We start from the raw sequence: 17,423 nt of genomic DNA on the forward strand, positions 1-17,423 counted from the left end.
AGAAGTTACTGGGCTGTACTTTAGGTCTCTAGAACTTATTCATTATATAAATGAGATCACCTTACAAACCACATTTTCTTTACCCATCCATCCATTAGTGGACACACTGGGTTACTTCCCTATCTCAGCTATTGTACATAAGGCTGCAGTAAACAAGGGATTGCAGATACCTCTTTAAGACAGTGATTTTATTTCCTTCAGTTATATACCCAGATGTGGGATTACCAGATCATATAGTAGACTAGTCCTATTTTTAATTTTTCAAAGAACTTCCACACTGCTCAGCATAGCTGCCACCCCAGTTTACATGCCCACCTCATTCTTGGCAATGTTTATCTTTTGCCTCTTTAAATAATATCTGTTCTAACAACAGGTGTGAGGTGACATCTCACTCTGATTTTGATAAGGATACCCCCAATGAATAGCAATGCTGAGCATTTTATTTTATTGTACTTATTTGAAATGGCTATTTATATGTCTTCTTTGGAAAGAAAATTCTGTTTTCCCCATATTTTATATACAAGTTGTTGAGGTTAGATGTGCGATTTAGTCTTTGGGTAGCAGAATATTCAATAGGACTGTGGTGGAAGCTGGAAGAAATGACTAAAGCCAGTAATGGATACAATGACTGTATGTCATTGTGTGTCCCCTTATTTTGGGGAGTGAGAACATCTTCACTTGTATGAAGGATACCTGATCTTGAGTTTATTATACTTTTATACGCATATGGAAGTTCAAGTGTATGCAGAGGACAGATAAAGAAACCAGGTAGTCAAAGGAGTGGACTATGCCTATGAAAAACAAGTTGCCTCTCAGCACCACATCTATGGTTTTTTCTCCTGCTCTGTGATACAAAGCAAGACCCTTACCCATATTTTTTCTATGCCAGCTGGCACAAATTAGGCCATGACAGTAAAGGGCATTGGAGGGACATGAAAGGCACAACAAAGAAGGTTCCTGTGTAGTTGTTCCCAGTGGTTATGGTTGCCAGCAGTGGCATGTGCAAGACCCAGGGTGACCCAGAGTCACCCTCAAGTGTTTTACTGAGAGCTTAGTGAGAAGACTGCGGTGCAATAGCTTCAGCCTGCTGTACACCAGCAGGTAGCTTCCTGCACACTAGTACCAGACTCTGGTACCCCTGAGAACTTCACCAGAATCTCAGTAAACACTTCTGTTCCAGTCTGACCCCATGGCAAGTCATCCAGAGAGGTCTAAATTTCAGTGGGGGAGGAGGCAACTGCTTCCAAGTCTGTTCTTCCTTTGTCCTTCTCTCTAGCTGCTACAGGAGATACTTACTGCCTTCATGTGTTATTCCTGTATTCGTTAGAGGCTTCTATTAGTGAGTAGTAGCTGACCTTTAACATTGAATTTTCACTGTTCAGTGACTGTTGTGGATTCTGTCTCCTGATTGGACTCTGACTGATACAATCCATTCTTTTGTATTGAAACATCTCTTATATCATGGTGTTACCCACTTGACAGGGTATACTAACTGTCCAAACTGTGTATTTTCAAGACTGAATTACAGCTACTTTTAGAGCCATTATTTCAATAACATTTTAAAATAATAGGAAGGAATAATTTTTTGAATTAAAGAAGGCAGTTTGAAACCAAGTCCAAAAGCACCCTGATGATATAAGTGCAAACAATGATGGCAAACTGACATAATTATTACAACTTCTAAGTCAAGCCTTGCCAATAAGGCTCTCTCACCTTTGAGGAATTCAGAAAGCCTTCCCCACTCCACACTTTACACTGTAAAATCACTATACCAGAACAAAGACTTGTGAAAAAGTAAGGGGGAGAGTGTATGTGTGTGCTTGTAGCTCCTGACTGTTTGTGTCCACAGGGATCAAAATCAGGCACCAAGTAACCAACATATTGAATATTTATGTTATATTTTTTACCTGCTGCTTTTCTAAATTGCTCCCTCATCACAAATTCATAATACAAAGACAAGAATCTGGAGATATTTTTTAAAAACAGGTTCATCTTGCTTCCCAAACTAGATTCTTTATTGTTACCAATTTCAAATCTCATTCTTTTGGATACATCTATTGAAAGACTCTTATCTCCTTAAATGTAAATATAATAAGCTAAGAAATATTCTGACATGATTGGAAGAAAGTGGAATTATGGAAAGGAACACAATTAAGCTTTAGGTCTACTAAGTGGTGCAATTTCTACATTTTTCTAAAATAATGGGAGCAATTATAGCTGGCCACCAATCGTATATTTTCAGGTCCAACATTTTCTGCTTATAGTTGTATAAAAAACAGAAAACCCCTTGGGGCAAGTGTTCTGCCATTCCATGGATTTAGATACTCAACTCTTTTTCCAATTACCACTCCCCAAACATGCACCATCCACCCCCATACCTTGAGGAAAGGTCGGTACATTATTAGATTCTTTAACATTACCATTTTCAAACCTCATTCTTTGAGTTTCTTTCTATTGAAAGAAGGACTCTTATCTCCTTAAATAAAAGACGGTATAATCAGAGACAGTCTTAAAGAAATTTAAGTGTTTTTCTCATGTACCTTAGGTGGACAGAGAAGAGAATCTCTGGTATTAGTTACCAGAAGGTATTAATAAAAATGTCTTGCTAAAAATGATGTCTGTTTGCTTCATTCAGAGGCCATTTTCTAGGTAAGCACTCCTCTGAGTATCCCAACATTTGCTCAATTCTGTATTGTGTAATCTTGGAAATTATTAAACATTATGAAAAAATAAATAGAAAATAGATGAGGAGTATAAAAGCTTTGGTATTAAATTGATTTACGGATAAATCATAAACATTATCACTTTAAAAAAATCTCTCTTAATGAAACAAAAAAATTAATATTCCAGTGCACTTAACACCTTCTATATTTTTGGAAAAACCTTCAAAAGAGGTGGGGCGAGAAGAAGGCACCTCTAAATGGAATGGAAATACGAGCAAGTCTAGTGATTTCTTTCTTTCACTGTCATAGAAGCAAACGAAGAAAAACAGGAAAAACATTCACAAACTCATCATCCTAGAATTTTTCAGAAGAAGATTTTTTTTAGAGTAGCTCTTCTCCCAGGGATAGATGAGAAAGGAAAAGAGCTTCATGTGGAAAAGAATATGGAAAAGAAACAATGATATTCCACCATTACTGTTCTGACTTTTCCTGTCAGTTCTTTATTACTACTGTAAGAATGGAACAGAAGAATCACTGCACTAACATTTCACCACATAAAAATAATAACCAGTTGTCTGCTGGTTTGGGGAAATGAATGGTAGGGAAAGAATGTATTGTTATCGAATCAGAGGTAATCCAATGGTATCTCTTATGGAGAAAGTTGTTTTTTGTTTAAACATATATCTTAGCTCATGTTTTTATACATTTCATGTTTTTGCATCGGTAATTAACATTTTTCTTGTTCCAAAAGTCCATTCCAAGAATAATATTCTATATATCATTCTAGGAAAAGAGGAAACAAAAGTTTATGAGAATATGTTCCTATAGTAAAGGGGAACTCCTGATATTTTTGTTAAACTCAGCTTAAACATTCCTCAGTCTTTCAGATATACTTCACCAGCCAATTCATTATTTTATTGACTACATTATTAAATACGAATGAAAATTGCACCTTCCTATATGAGACATTGTAAAATTACAGTGCTGATCTTTATTAAATCTTTAAAACTGATACCTCCAATTGAGTCCTTCCCTCATCAATAAAAGGGCTGATGTCATCACTCACACACAAGCTCCAGTTTGCCTTTTTTTTTTTTTAAAGAAGCCCAAAATCTGGACTTTCATGTAAAATCATCTAACTTATAAATGTTGGCAGTAATTTTTTTTAATTATTTTGTAGACCAAACAGAACATAACTGCAAGACAGCTACACTTATAAGCTACCAGCTTGCACCATGCTTTAAGCGATGACAACCCTGATGAGCTAGTACAGTGTCCCCAGGGTGGTGGAGGCAGTCCCCTCAAACACTCAAACAGAACCCCACAGGCCATGTCCAGCCAACTTCACTCCTCCGGCTACCATGTATAGTCTCCAGTGTTTGCAGTCCTGACTGGAAACTACAGACCCTTTAGTTCCATCAGTTGAGTCCCTTAGTGTTTTCTGGTGGTAATTACAACTTTGGACAAAGCTTTTTGCTTTGAAACCAAACCTGTTAATAGAGATGCTAGCATTTGTTAACTCGCTAAGAAAATCATGAACATTGAGCTAGGTGATATCCAGACACATAAAACCAATGTCTTTGTCTACAAGGAGTAGAAGGTCAAGGAGACAAGAAGTTGAAAAATTTAACAGGATTATGAAGTAAGCACTACAATAAATGAGAAAGCAACAGGCAAATGATTCCAACAGGGAATATTGAGTTTGGAGAATAATGGCAAAAGCTATGATCAGGATGGAAGACTGGGTAAGATAAATGGGCAGAGAAGGGAAGCTCAGGTTTGCTATTTTGAAAGTAGGATAATTCTAAACTTTAAGATGTTAAAGGTTTTACCTATAATGGTTAAAAGGAAGTGAAACTAAAAGTCAGAGTGGCAGACCCTTCCTGGTGGTGCAACGGGTTAGGATGCAGCACCGCAAGCTAGCCACGGCCTTCTCAGCCTGAGTTCAATCCCCAGCCCATAGGTGACCCACATGGCATGGCAGATCTCTCCTGACCCACCAGCTGCTCCCCTCAGCAGTGTATTTCATTGATCTGCCTGTTCTGCTCCCCACTCTGTCTCTGATGAATCCTCCCACTCTGGTGAATCCTCCCACTGTCTCTGGCTAGTAGCCCAGTTCTATATTCATAAATAAATAAATCTTTTTTAAAAAAGGAAGTCAGTGTGGCAATCACAGAAGTCTGCAGTAGGCTCAGAGCTCGCCGAAGTGAGTACCAACTTCACTCAGATGACAAAGACAGGATAGCAATGATAACTGAAACAGGTACTGCAATCAAGGAAGGTAGAAATGTTTGCAAGATGAAAAATCGTGACGGCAGTCAAAGAGGTTTAAGTAGTTGTGTGGAAAGCAAATCGGTGATAAGGAGGTGACAGCCAAAGAGAACCAGATTTTCTTGTATGGTTTGACGTGCTTTGATTCAAATGTTGTATATGAAAGGACTTAATTCTTCTTTTTATAGTTGAAATGATATTAATTTTATGTATATTACTGACTTGAATTAATAATATCTCACAAGGAAGAAGATGAACAAACATTCCTTTGGAAGAGACAAATGTTATCTCCCCGTCTCCCCTCCCAGAGTCCCTAATCAAATGAGGCCCCAAACTGAAAGGTACTTTCATTTTTAAAATTTCTAAACTTAAAGGTATGTTTCTGGAAATGTATTATCTAAATGTCTTATGAACCTAGACAACCCAGTGAAGTGAGCTGAAAAAAAAAAAAAAAAGACCTATATATACAGACAAGCTCAAAAAAAAGAAATGAGAAACTTAGGAAAGATCTTTGTAGACACAAATGGTAAGCCCATCCATCTGGCTCTGAGCGCGCTTACCCAAAGCTGATCAGGTCTCAGGCTACTCTGTCTCCTCTAGATTTCTCTCTAAAGGAAAGAGTTCAAAGGAGAACCTACTTCCCCTCCTCTGTAGGCCCTGCTAACATAAGCAGATGTGAAATATTTTTCTCTGTTTATATGTAATTCTTATAAAAGAAAGTTTCTTTGTAATTCACTCTTACGAATTACTCCAGGTAAAGATTTCAGAACGTTTATTATTTTGCTTAAAATATTAATTACACCATAATAAAGGAAAAGGCATATTTCAAACATCACCCAAGTATTGTGTTATGTGTTCTTTACATATTTTCATCTACCAAGCAAATACATATTTCTCCACTTTAATTATCAGATTTGGAAAAAGCTGGAAACAAAGGCAAACAAATTCTCACTGGTTAGTAACTGAAGTTCTATTTATATTCCTAAGGAATACTAAAAGAAAGTGCATAGTTCCTGTATAAATGCAAATTACATTTAACTTGAATTGTCTGCAGTGTTTCTTCAAGTATCAACTAAGACCCGAAAAAATTTGAAGTAGAAATCATGCTTACTTGATACTACATGTAACAAAAGATTTTCAAGAAAGCAAATAAATTGGGCAAAGTATAAGATAGGTAAAGAGATCAAAATTCTGGGCCATCCATGATATTCTAGGAAAGCTGAAACAGAAAAGTATCAAAAGCACATGAATAATATATGCTCAAGGTACTTTGCAGGATTCAAAACTAAACAAGGGATGAATTGCCAATGTGTACAAAACAGACCATTTATAATGATATTTTCCCGTCTCTGTACCGTAAGTAAATTTCCATTCTTTTGGTTAGCTTTGTTGCTGTTTATGTGTGTGTTGTCTCATTATAAAAGCCTGCAGTCTCACTGTTTGCAATTTTTTTCATGGCCACCCATAACTCAACACACGTGCAAGTGCATTTTTCCAATTATTTCTTAGAACAAATTGCTCACAAGCAAGAGTGAAGGGTCAAATGCCATTTCATTATCAAACTGACAGTTTCCAAAACTGTCCTCCAGATGGCTATGCCATTTCAGACTTGCAGTGAAAGCTTAAACTTCTCTAAACTTTTTCTCATCTCTGACAGAAGCTGGGTAACCTCGGCAGGCCGCTCCATGCAGCTGGTCTTTCTCTTCATGGGACATGGTAGGTAAAGTCCTTGTTCTTCATGACCACTTCTGATTTGCTCTCCCCACCTCCTCTTAAAGCTCAGTTTTATGGCATTACAGTGCATTATCCTTTATCCTTCATCATTATCCACATATATTGAAAGACCCTATGTTCTGTCCACTACCAGACACTGTAACCAGCACTAAGCATTACCATTCCTTTTCACTTCCACCCATTTTCTTAGTGGAGAAATATCTCCAGACTGTTCTACTGTGCAATCATAAAGATCTGTACAATGTGATTTGCAAGTGGGGAGAAGATAGAAATTTCCAGAAGACAGGGAGAGGGGAGGGTACATGTATAGATTTTTTAAAAACATTAAAATATTCTAGTTCATAATAAACCATAGTACACAAATGACAAAATATTGTTGATTGATAACAAAATAAAAAAAGAGAGATGAAAAAACACCTTAAAGAACATGAATTTTAAAAGTTTGGGAAATACTACATTATTTGATGATGTAAGTGGTTAGTTATTTACAAGTCATAAAAAAGGAAGCTTTGCTGAAATATGTGCTAACAAGTCACAGAGGAGAAGCTAAATATCAGGTACACTTTGACTCTAAGTTGCTGAAATAACTGTAATAACAACAGTCATATATATTGGAAGCCAACTAGGTGCCAGAAATATGCTAAGTGCACTGACAAGGATTACCTCATTTGCTCCTCATAGCATCCTTATGAAGCAGGACCTGTTATTATCTACATTTTACAGGAGAGGAAAGTAATACCTGTTGATGTGCCCTGCCCAGATGACCAGTGACTCGTGTAGCCTGGCCTGGAATCCACACTGTCTGGCTCTAACACAGCACAGGTTCTTACACACCAAGCTCTAGTGTCCTAGGGATGAATGCCTCCGTTTTCAACAATAGACAGAAGACTTTGTTTAAAACACACAAATGAAATTTGTTCTATACTTTCACAAATATTTTGACTGCCATCTTTGCCAGCAGATTTATTCCCCTTTAAGGTAATGCTGGCAAGAGGTTTTTCCCTGGCTCTCTGCTTCCTAGTTTTGCTAGAATGGGCTTATCTCAGGCAGTATCTGCCCAGAGTCACTCACAAATTCCAGATCATACAGCCTGAAGTTAAGGAAAACTTCTCCTGTTGTTAAGCAGATTTTCAAAGTCGATATATGTGCCTTCCCAGGTCTCTTCTGGCCAACTCCTGAAGTCCTCACATCTCCCCCTTCCAACTTCAATAGCCAGGCCACCACAGTCTGCCTGGAGTATCCCAGAACGAATCTCACTTTGTCCATGATCCCAGTTTGTCATCACTATGACACTGAGCCTGGCGGCCCTCCCACATCTCTCCCATGTGAATCCATACATGACTCTCCATCTTCTAGCTGGACCCTTCCCCCAAATCCTGAAACCCCATTTCTGTGCCACAAGACCCTCTCCTGAATGTCTTTCCAAAGCTTTCCTCATTTATTTAAAACATCAGCTTTCCGCCACAGGCCTCTCCAGAGTAGCAAGTCTGTCTCAGCAGTTGGTTCATAGGGACAGGAGGTGAACAAGGTCTCTTCCCTGCTCCTTATTCCATTTCCAGAAGCACTACCCTCTCCCTGAAAGCTGAGTCTACATCTTAGATTGCATCACTGATTTCCTTTATTGTTACCCTCAGAGACCAACCCCACTTCTGGGTGATTTAGTCCTCGTTCACCACCATTTTCTCGGATTACTATTCCTGCCTTATAGGAATATCTTCAGTTTTTAATGTCTTCTTTGACTTATCTCAGTAATGTGTTGTAGTATCAATATAAAGACTTTTTTAGCATCAATGTAAAGATCTTGCACAATTCTCTTATTAAATTTATTCCTTAGTATTTCATGTTTTTTAGGACTAGAATTTTATATTGTAATTATAAAACTTAACCATTTTAAGTATGCAATATATTCAGTAAGTATACAATATATTCACATTGTTATATAGCCATTACCACTATTCATTCAAAAATTTGTTTACCATCATAAACAGAAACTTACTAAACAATAACTCTTCTCTCTCCACTGCCCATGGTAAACCACTATGTTATTTTCTATTATCATTTAAGTAAGACTATACAATATTTGTCCTTTTATGTTTGGTTTCTTTCAGTTAGCATACTGTTTTCTAGATTTATTTATACTATAGAATGTGTCAGAATTTAATTCCTTCCTAAGGAGTGAATACTATTCCACTGTATGTATATATCATATTTGACACAGTCACCTATTAATGCAGGTTGTTCCCAAATATTTCATATTTTGTGACATTCTTTTAGAAGGCCAATTCTTGCTGTTTATTGCTTGTATAAAAAATGAACTCTTGGGCCTCCCTGGTGGCACAGAAGTTAAAGTCTCAATGCTGTCAAGCCACTGCCATCCACTGTGGCATGAGTTTCCCCACTAGGAAGTTGACCCATATAGCACAGCAAACCTCTCCTGTCTCTCCCACTGCTCCTCTTAGTAGTGTATTTTAGTAGACCCGCTGTTCTGCTCCCCGCTCTGTCTCTGGGGAATCCTCTCACACCCTGTACTTATGGTCCATCCCCCAGCTCTTAGATGCATAAATAAACAAAGAGAAATCTTTTTAAAAATATAAAAACAAACTCTTGATCTGCTTTCACAAGCCTGATCTACCCATGGTCTTTCCCACCTCACAAGATAAAGAAAATATGTTATATACACATGGGGAATGCAACTCAGATACACACACACACAAGATGAAACCCTGCAATCTCCAATCACAGGGAGTTTTCATGGATGAACCTATTGGATAGTGTGGTTAATGAAGTAATTCAAAGAAAAAAAATTTCTTAAGTTATAAGACCGAATTAGGGGTTACCAGAAGGGAAGGGGAGAATGGGTAGGTAAACTGGGTAACAGTGTCAATGCATGATGAAGGATAGAAACGGACTTTTAGTGAACTTAATGTAGTCCATACAGACACTGATTAATTAATGTTGCACACCTGAAACTTATATACTGTTATAATGCAATACTATATAGCAATAAATATCTAGAAAAAAATATCTATTTCCTATGGTAGATTCTATGAATCTCATTCCAAAAACAAAACAATTCTGTTTCCGACTAAAGGATGCCCTTTAGTTTCAAAAAATTTATTACAATAACTGATGAATAGCTTAATCTCCCTTCAAAAGCAGAGCTGCCATTGAGTCCCTCATGCAGAGCCTGTACAAACACCAGACATGTTCATTTTTATCTGTGGAGCTGGCCTCATGTACCAAGTACTGTTTTCCTGAAGAGCGATGTCAGGGATAGGAGTAATATTTTCAAGTCATTAAAATTTAGGCAGTCTCCTTTCATGTAGAGCACTTTAATTTTTCAATGGATATCTGTTATTAATAGAGCTAGGGAAAAAAGCATCTTGGATTTCTTACTTGAAACATGTTTTAACAAAACCAACCAGATAAGAGCCAAGGCAATGCAAATCCTTCCGAGCCCGCTATAGAACAGAAGTTTCCATTCAATGTAAACTAATTTATTATTAAGAGCTCAAAAAGTTAGCCAAACAGACGGGGAAAGGCTATAAACTAAGAATGGCAGGATGTGTTCTTTTTTGTAGGCTCAGGAATAGCAGAACCTTTCTGCAATGCTTTCAAAAAAAGAGAGAAAGTTGAGATGTGATCCCCATGTTTGTTACTTTATTTACCTGGGCACTCTGTGTTCATGAACTGCTTGGGCCAGGTGCTGTGTGGGGCTTGGAAGATGGAAATATCACTAGTATACAGATCCCATCCTCAAGAAACTGACCAGGCAAGAGGAAAGATTTGTTTATATGGCCCTGGGGACAAGGCCCCGTATCAACATCTAGAAGATACATTATACAGAACTTTGGAAGAATTAAAGGTACCAAAATTGAACAGCCTGCATCTCACAGTTAATTATATCTATTCTGAAACTTCCTGAACACTCATGGGTGGCTTTTTGTTGTTGTTGTTCTGTTAGGCTCTGCGTTTTTCAGAAATTTAGTTGGTGCTGCATACTATTTTTCTTCCAGTAGCAAAAGCTTAGCTTTGTATAATACCAGTTATTCAGGATATAACAATTTTATTAGAATGTATTCATTGATTGATTTCACCACAATCTTTAGCCTGTGTCCAAAGAACAAATATTAACTAACTGAAATGTGTACTGCTTAATATACTGAGATCAATAATGTTTTAATGAGAAGTTAAAATAACAGCTGCATGGATGTTCCTCTTATGAAAAATCAAAAATAACCCCCATATACAAATATGTAATCTATAACAAAATCTTGAAAAGATTTTTAAAATGTTTAATGCTTAAGATTTTGCATTTTCTTGCAAATAAGACTTTTCTTAAAGTGTGCTTTACTTTTTAAAAAATAATAGTTTATTTTTACATCATTTTGTGCCTTTTTCCATCTCAGTTATAATCGGTGGGGGCTTCCCATCACCAAATCATCTGTGTGCCATCACCATAGTCCCATGCACTTCCCCCCATTTTTGATCCCACTCCCCACTCCACCCTGTAAAATACCTCTGGTATATTGTTTGTTCATTATTATTAGAAAATAAGACAACTTTATGGTCACATCAATAAAGTAAAAAACCTCAGGGTGATGTTTGTTTTGATGTAACTGCATTTCATAAACATAATAAGGACATTATGTATAATTCAGGTAATTTTCTAACTCCTGTGGATTACGGAGAAGCCTTTCTGGTGCTTATCCTCACAGATCTGTCCCATGAGGTTCCTGTTACCTTCAGACATGTCAGTAATACATGTTTACTCATTTAACTCACTGATGTGTACAAGTGCCCAGTTTCTTCTACCTCGTCATAGCAGGTCACTTATGGAGCGTCCCAGATTACAAGCTGCCACGAAGAGGAATATCTCACAGAAAAGAACTGAAGATGGAGAGCTGTTCAATATATACTTCTGGATGATGACTACTTTAATTATCAAATAAAATGATTCGTCATTTGCTTATTCTCTAATTCAAAGCGATGCTTTACAAATCACACGAAGTCAAAGCATGGCACAGTGAAATGTTTAAAATTCCTTAACTGGAAATGACACGCCCATCTAAAAGGAACAAAAGGGCCTTTATAAAAATAATAAACCTGTTACCTTAAAGCAAAGGTAAGTTAGTCCTGTTAGGTGAATGCAAATCACGACCAGTGATACAGTAAATACAGATGTGTTCCAGCCTTGCAAAGAGAGTAAATAAAGAGTAGATGTGTCGGTACAAGAGATCATTTCTTGGATGAAAATGAGAGGAAAATCTATTGTGACATGCTACCAAGTATCAAGGAACAAGACACTGTGAGCCAGGCATAGTGCTGGGGGCAGTGAGCAGGCAAGGAGGGTGCTGCATGTACTAACCAGGCTGTACTAGCTGCTGCCTGTATTAGCCAGGATGTACTAGCTGCTGCCTGTAGTAGCCAGGATGTACTAGCTGCTGCCTGTAGTAGCCAGGTTGTCTGCCCTTTGTGGGTCTTAATTTCCAATATGCCAAATGGAGACCTAACTTTGTATGTATGTTGACTGTGTAGAAGATAAAGACAGTAAAAGTAAGAACTGTACCAAGAGATCATCTTACAGAGATTATGACTGGGCTGATGACAGATCAGCGATAAAGATCAAGAGAGCTCGGCCTAAATATGAAACATTGCCACAATCCATCTCACCCTTCCTTCTTCACCTGTATCTTGCCAGGGCTCTTTCTTGCACCGTAGAGCTGGCCACTGACACATTATCAACATAAGGTTCTAGGAACCAACAGCCTTTATAGTATAATAATGAAAACACACAGATAGCTAAGAGTTATCCAAGACTCCCGATGTGTCTAGCACTCTTCTGGATATTTTCTGTTATCCCACTTAATCCTCCAGACAAACCTATGATACAGACACTACTATTAGCTCTACTTTTCAGGTGAGAAGACACGGCATGTTCACAGGAAAATTTATGTAGCAACAGCTTACAGTATGAATAACGTCACCAGGCAGGATGCATTTCATGTGAAATTAGTGGTATGAGTGTTAATTGCTATAAATCTAGAAGAAAAAGGAAAATTATCCTTGTGTGACCTGAGAATGTTCCACAAGAGGGAAGAAATTAAAGCTAACGACAGAGAAGGATCTGCCCAGGCAGAGAGAACAAAACTATTACAGGTAAAGGAAAGAATGTGAACAAGGTTACAGCAATGGAAAAGTGGGACAGAAGGAGGTGGGCAGAAGGGCAGAGCTCAGGCCAGCAAGCGAAAGACAAAGCTGCAAAGTCACTCTAAGTGGGCAAGGCCTGGAGTCCGCAGGCCATCTCTCAGCCACAGTTCCCTGGGCTCGATGGCATCACCAGGCAAGGCGTGTGCACAGGTGCTCATTGGCATGGGGCCAGCTTCAAGGTTTTCAAAACCTACAACAACTAAAACCTCTCCACCACCAACCGGATAAGGTGCCTAAAATTCCAAACTAAAGTTAACACCCATTTCGCACATGATAGGTCTGCATTTTGCACATTTTGGGTTTCACACATGGGAACCAGTGGTTCTCAAACTCTACCTGGATCCAGAAACACCTGGAAAGCCCACTAAAGCACAGACCGCAGGGCCTCACCCACCACTTTCTAGCTCAGTAGGTACAGAGTGACAGGAAGGATTGTTTGATGCTTTGAGACTTACTACCTGATAGGATGAAATCTAGAGAGGGTTCATTCTGATTGGGGAGAGAAAATATTGGCATTTACCAATAATTCATGAAGGGAACTCCTGAGTGAAGGGTCAAGAGACAGGTGTGAGGGCAGGTATGTGGGGATGCTCTAGCCAACAAGTCAGGTGTGAGAAGACAGGGCATTTGGAAGCAGCAACTTACAAGATTAGTTCGGCGCTAGCTGTCAGCCCTCTTGGTGCTTAAAAACACCACACAGGGGCTTTTCCTGGTGGCACAATGAGTTAAAGCACTGCATTATGAAGCTCTCCAAAGCCACTGCAGCATGAGTTTGATCCCCGCCAGGGAGCTGACCCGCATGGCATGGCAGACCTCTCCTGACCCGCCTGCTGCTCCCCTCAGCAGTATATTTCAGTTCATCTGCCTGTTCTGCTCCTCAGCTGTTCCTGGTGAATCCTCTCACCCACCACAGCTCTGGCCTGTACCCCAATTCTATAAACATGAATAAGTGAATCTTTAAAAAAAAAAACAAAACACACAGATATCTTTGAGCACCATTTTGGACAAACTCACAGAAGCTATCAGAAACCAAATGGCAGTTGTGAGCTATCAATATATTTAAGCTTTATCTGTCTTGGTACTATCAATATATGTAAATACAGAGAGGATTTACAAATAAAGTAAATGTAGTCTTCTTTATTGTATTCAGGGGCAGGGGAAAATATTAAAGGAACATTCCATCAATTAAAGCAAATGCCAAAAATTCATGAAGAAAAAGCTACACAGCTGCAAAGAAGATAATGCTAATGAGCTAGTTAAGATAGTAACAGCATTAGCTAGTCCTAAATGGTATTATATTGATCATTTCTGGAGCAAAAAATTTTGTTTTTAGTTCATTCTGAGTTCTCTGTCAATTCTAAGATTGCATTTTCCATATCATACTGATACCCGCTCCCCTTTACATAACCAATTTTGACATTTGATCTCCTCTCATATATATTTATATATATTTATATTCATAACATGGGACAGTTTTGATACTTGAACTTATCTGGCATTCAAAATCTTTACAGTCAAATTTGGTATGATTTATCTTCTTAAATAAAGGGAGTGTTGCCCTGCAAAAGGCAAGACACATTAAGAAAAGATCTCCTATTTCACCACTGGAGGATTCTTCTTTCTTTCAGTCCTTTGGAGAAAATAACAAAGATTCATGTTTCTTTCAGATCTCATACTGAAATCTGGTTTTCCATGATCAGATGAAAGTCAAAAGATTTCATGTCAACACAAATGTTTACAGATCCCATTTCTCAGGCAGAAAAATTACCATGGATAGATTTGTCTGGTTCAACATATGAGCCGTGTACTGTAAGACTAGCATGGGTGGTTGTGACAAATCCTAAAAGTTCACACTTTAGAGCAGGTGAACTACTTGTTTGAGGCCTGTCTTCTTCTCAGTCAGTAGGAAAATAACACACTCAGAAAGGCAGAGAAAAGGAACACATTCCTACCACACTATAAGCCTGCAAATAAAGTGAAAATAGTCTTCCTTTTAACTGTCACAAAAGCAGCATTAAAGCATTTAGTTTATGTTTTCCTACTTTTCATGAAGTTCATAATAGTCAATGTAATTAATACTTCTTATAAAGTCTCACACCCACCAATCAATCACACAAGAACATGTTGTCACTGAGGCTGGATGACCTAGTGCTTTAAAAAATATTATAATTCTTACACTTTGGAAGAAAATATGATGGAAGTAGCTTATATTCTACTCTTACCTGGTTAAAAACTTTGCCCTCCTGGCTTTCACCCACACCTCCAGAACAGATGGACACATTCTCAAAGCTCTATTTTTCAATCTATTAAGTGGGCACAAGCAACGCTGCCTATGAAGCATTTCATAGTTCACTAGAGAAAGGCAGCTAGGTGCAGTGCAGAGTAAGAGGGGCTGCATTATTTGGCTATTATTTTAAGGATTGTCGGTTAAGAATAGGGGGATGGGAGAGGGAGGAAACTTTTCTGCCTAGTACCAGTGTTGTGCACATATCACCTCTCACTGCCTCACACTCTCCTAAACCTACAGATACCGAGAGGCGAAGGTATCTGAGGCGAAGGCATCTGGGTGCTTCAGACCAGCTCAACAGCTGGAAACCCCCGTGATCCCACAGTCACACAGGGGCCGGGAGGAGGGCAGCCAAGTGCAGCCACTTGCCTTTCCGTCTCTAATCAATTGCTATGGTTCACTGGCTGCAGCTAATGAAAAAAATGGGATCATTGCAGGAGACTGAAGGATATTTATGGAAAAGTTCACTTTTAAAGGATATTGAAAAGAACAATAATTAGCCAAAATGGAACATAAATAGAAATGACCACAACAAACTCGGGAAGGTGGCTGTTCAAAGTCACCCGCACTGCTGAGGCCCTGCAGGTCAGCTCTGCAATTAGCCTCATTCTCCAGGCACCAAACCGAACGTGGGGATGATGTGTCACGTGCTGAAGAAAGACCAGGGCTTGTGTATGAGCCCAAGAACCAGCACAAATCCCAGACTCTGAAAGGCAAGTCTCTTCTCTGATTTTTAGAAAAAGGGCACCTCTCTGTCTAGCACCTGCTAATTTAAAGTCTGTCACTGCAGAGGTGAAATGCAAGAAGTTAATGATGTTTATAATTGGAAAGGTCCTTTTTTATTTTTAAAAGACAGCTGCTGAGGACCACAGATTCACAGACAGAAAATGGAAAAAGGGATGAAAATTTTACACGTTACCCTTTACTGACCCCTCTTGGCTGACCTCAGGAAGGGAAAAACCTGCACCCAGGTCTGAAACTAAGAGGTCCACCTCTTAGAGAGCCCAGAGAACATTCGGTCTATCAAGCCCTGGAAAGAAATCCTTTCAGTTCAGATGACCCCTAGTAGAACTCAACCCTAAAGTACACGCGACAATGATTTCTATTTATGGGGCTCCCAGAATGGAAATTGGGAAATGGCCACTGCTCAGCCCCAAAGGTCTTCCTAGGTCTCCGGGAGCCTATGACCTCTGATTCTAGGTTGAAAAACTTACATAAGAGCTAATGTGACCATTTCGGATAGCAGCAAAGAACTTACCTCTTTCTCTATTTTTAGTAGCTTCTTTACAGCCACTTCCTTGTCCTGTGATATCCATTTGGCTCGGTAAACACTTCCAAAACTTCCTCCACCGCAGTTTTCAAAAAACTGCAAGTCATCAAATTTAATTTGCACAAAGGAGGCACCGAGAGACGACATCGCATAATGACCAAGTATTATACTTCCACAAAATCTGCAGACAGAAAGAAAAAGAAAAGTTGGATCACAAATATATTGAAATGAATTCTCTAAATCCCACTTCGGACAATATACGAGTCCTTTGAACCTTCTAAAAAAGAACCATGAAAACAGGAGAAAGGAAGTAAGACTATAAACAAACCCAAAATGAGAACACTTACCCTGGCAGTCTAGGCAGACAACAACGACTTGTCCAGACTTTGAAACACAGCTGTCCACAGAGAAATGGCTTAGGCTCTCCCCCTGACAAAACCTGCACTTCCTGCACATCCCGAGAAGCTCCGCTTAAAGGCTACTGTGTCACCAGGTCCCTATCATGAAGCCCTGACAAGCGGGAAGCGTGCTTTCAACAGTAAGCTAACATAGCTCTTCTGGTATCCGAGGCATGCCATCTCCACACTGTGCTCGCTTCACACAAAATATACGTAACCTAAGCAACTGAGCATCCTGGCACCAGGACAGCCCAAATGCTGCAGGCTGAGCATGCAACCAGCACTGAGATACCGAAAGCAAATGTTTAACTCAGGGATGATAGAAAAACTGGCCAAGTGTTTTCCAGAAGTACCTCCGTGGACTGTATACTGTAGCAGAACTTAATTAAAGAGTAGAAAATTTGCCCTTGATTACAATATGTTAAGTCATCCACAGAACTCTGCCAAGAATGTTTTAAAAAAATATTATGCTTGTTTCCAGAGGAACAGATTACTCCTCCCAGAGATTATTGTAGTGATAATATCTCCAGTTTAAGGAGTTCTTCTATTCTCCAGGTAAGAAAGTGGTCATTCTTCATACCCCATGGTTT

General features: G+C 38.8%; 1 protein-coding gene across 2 annotated transcripts in view; it reads right to left on the reverse strand.

The window, feature by feature from the left end:
* LOC101636801 (mitogen-activated protein kinase kinase kinase MLT) overlaps positions 1 to 16,867 on the reverse strand; it is a 141,980-nt gene extending 125,113 nt beyond the window's left edge. Inside the window, exons 1-2 of one of the 2 annotated variants that reach the window (XM_004674528.2) lie at positions 16,783 to 16,867; positions 16,424 to 16,616 (exon numbers count right to left, since the gene is read on the reverse strand). In XM_004674528.2, the coding sequence (XP_004674585.1) occupies positions 16,424 to 16,582 (159 nt within the window). In that variant the 5' untranslated portion in view covers positions 16,583 to 16,616; positions 16,783 to 16,867. The remainder of the gene's footprint in view (positions 1 to 16,423; positions 16,617 to 16,782) is intronic. The other variant, XM_004674529.2, reaches the window with a different exon arrangement.
* Positions 16,868 to 17,423: the final 556 nt, after the last annotated feature.

The sequence above is a fragment of the Condylura cristata genome, unplaced genomic scaffold (assembly GCF_000260355.1).
Source record: "Condylura cristata isolate star-nosed mole 26May11 unplaced genomic scaffold, ConCri1.0 scaffold00002, whole genome shotgun sequence".
NCBI lineage: Eukaryota > Metazoa > Chordata > Mammalia > Eulipotyphla > Talpidae > Condylura > Condylura cristata.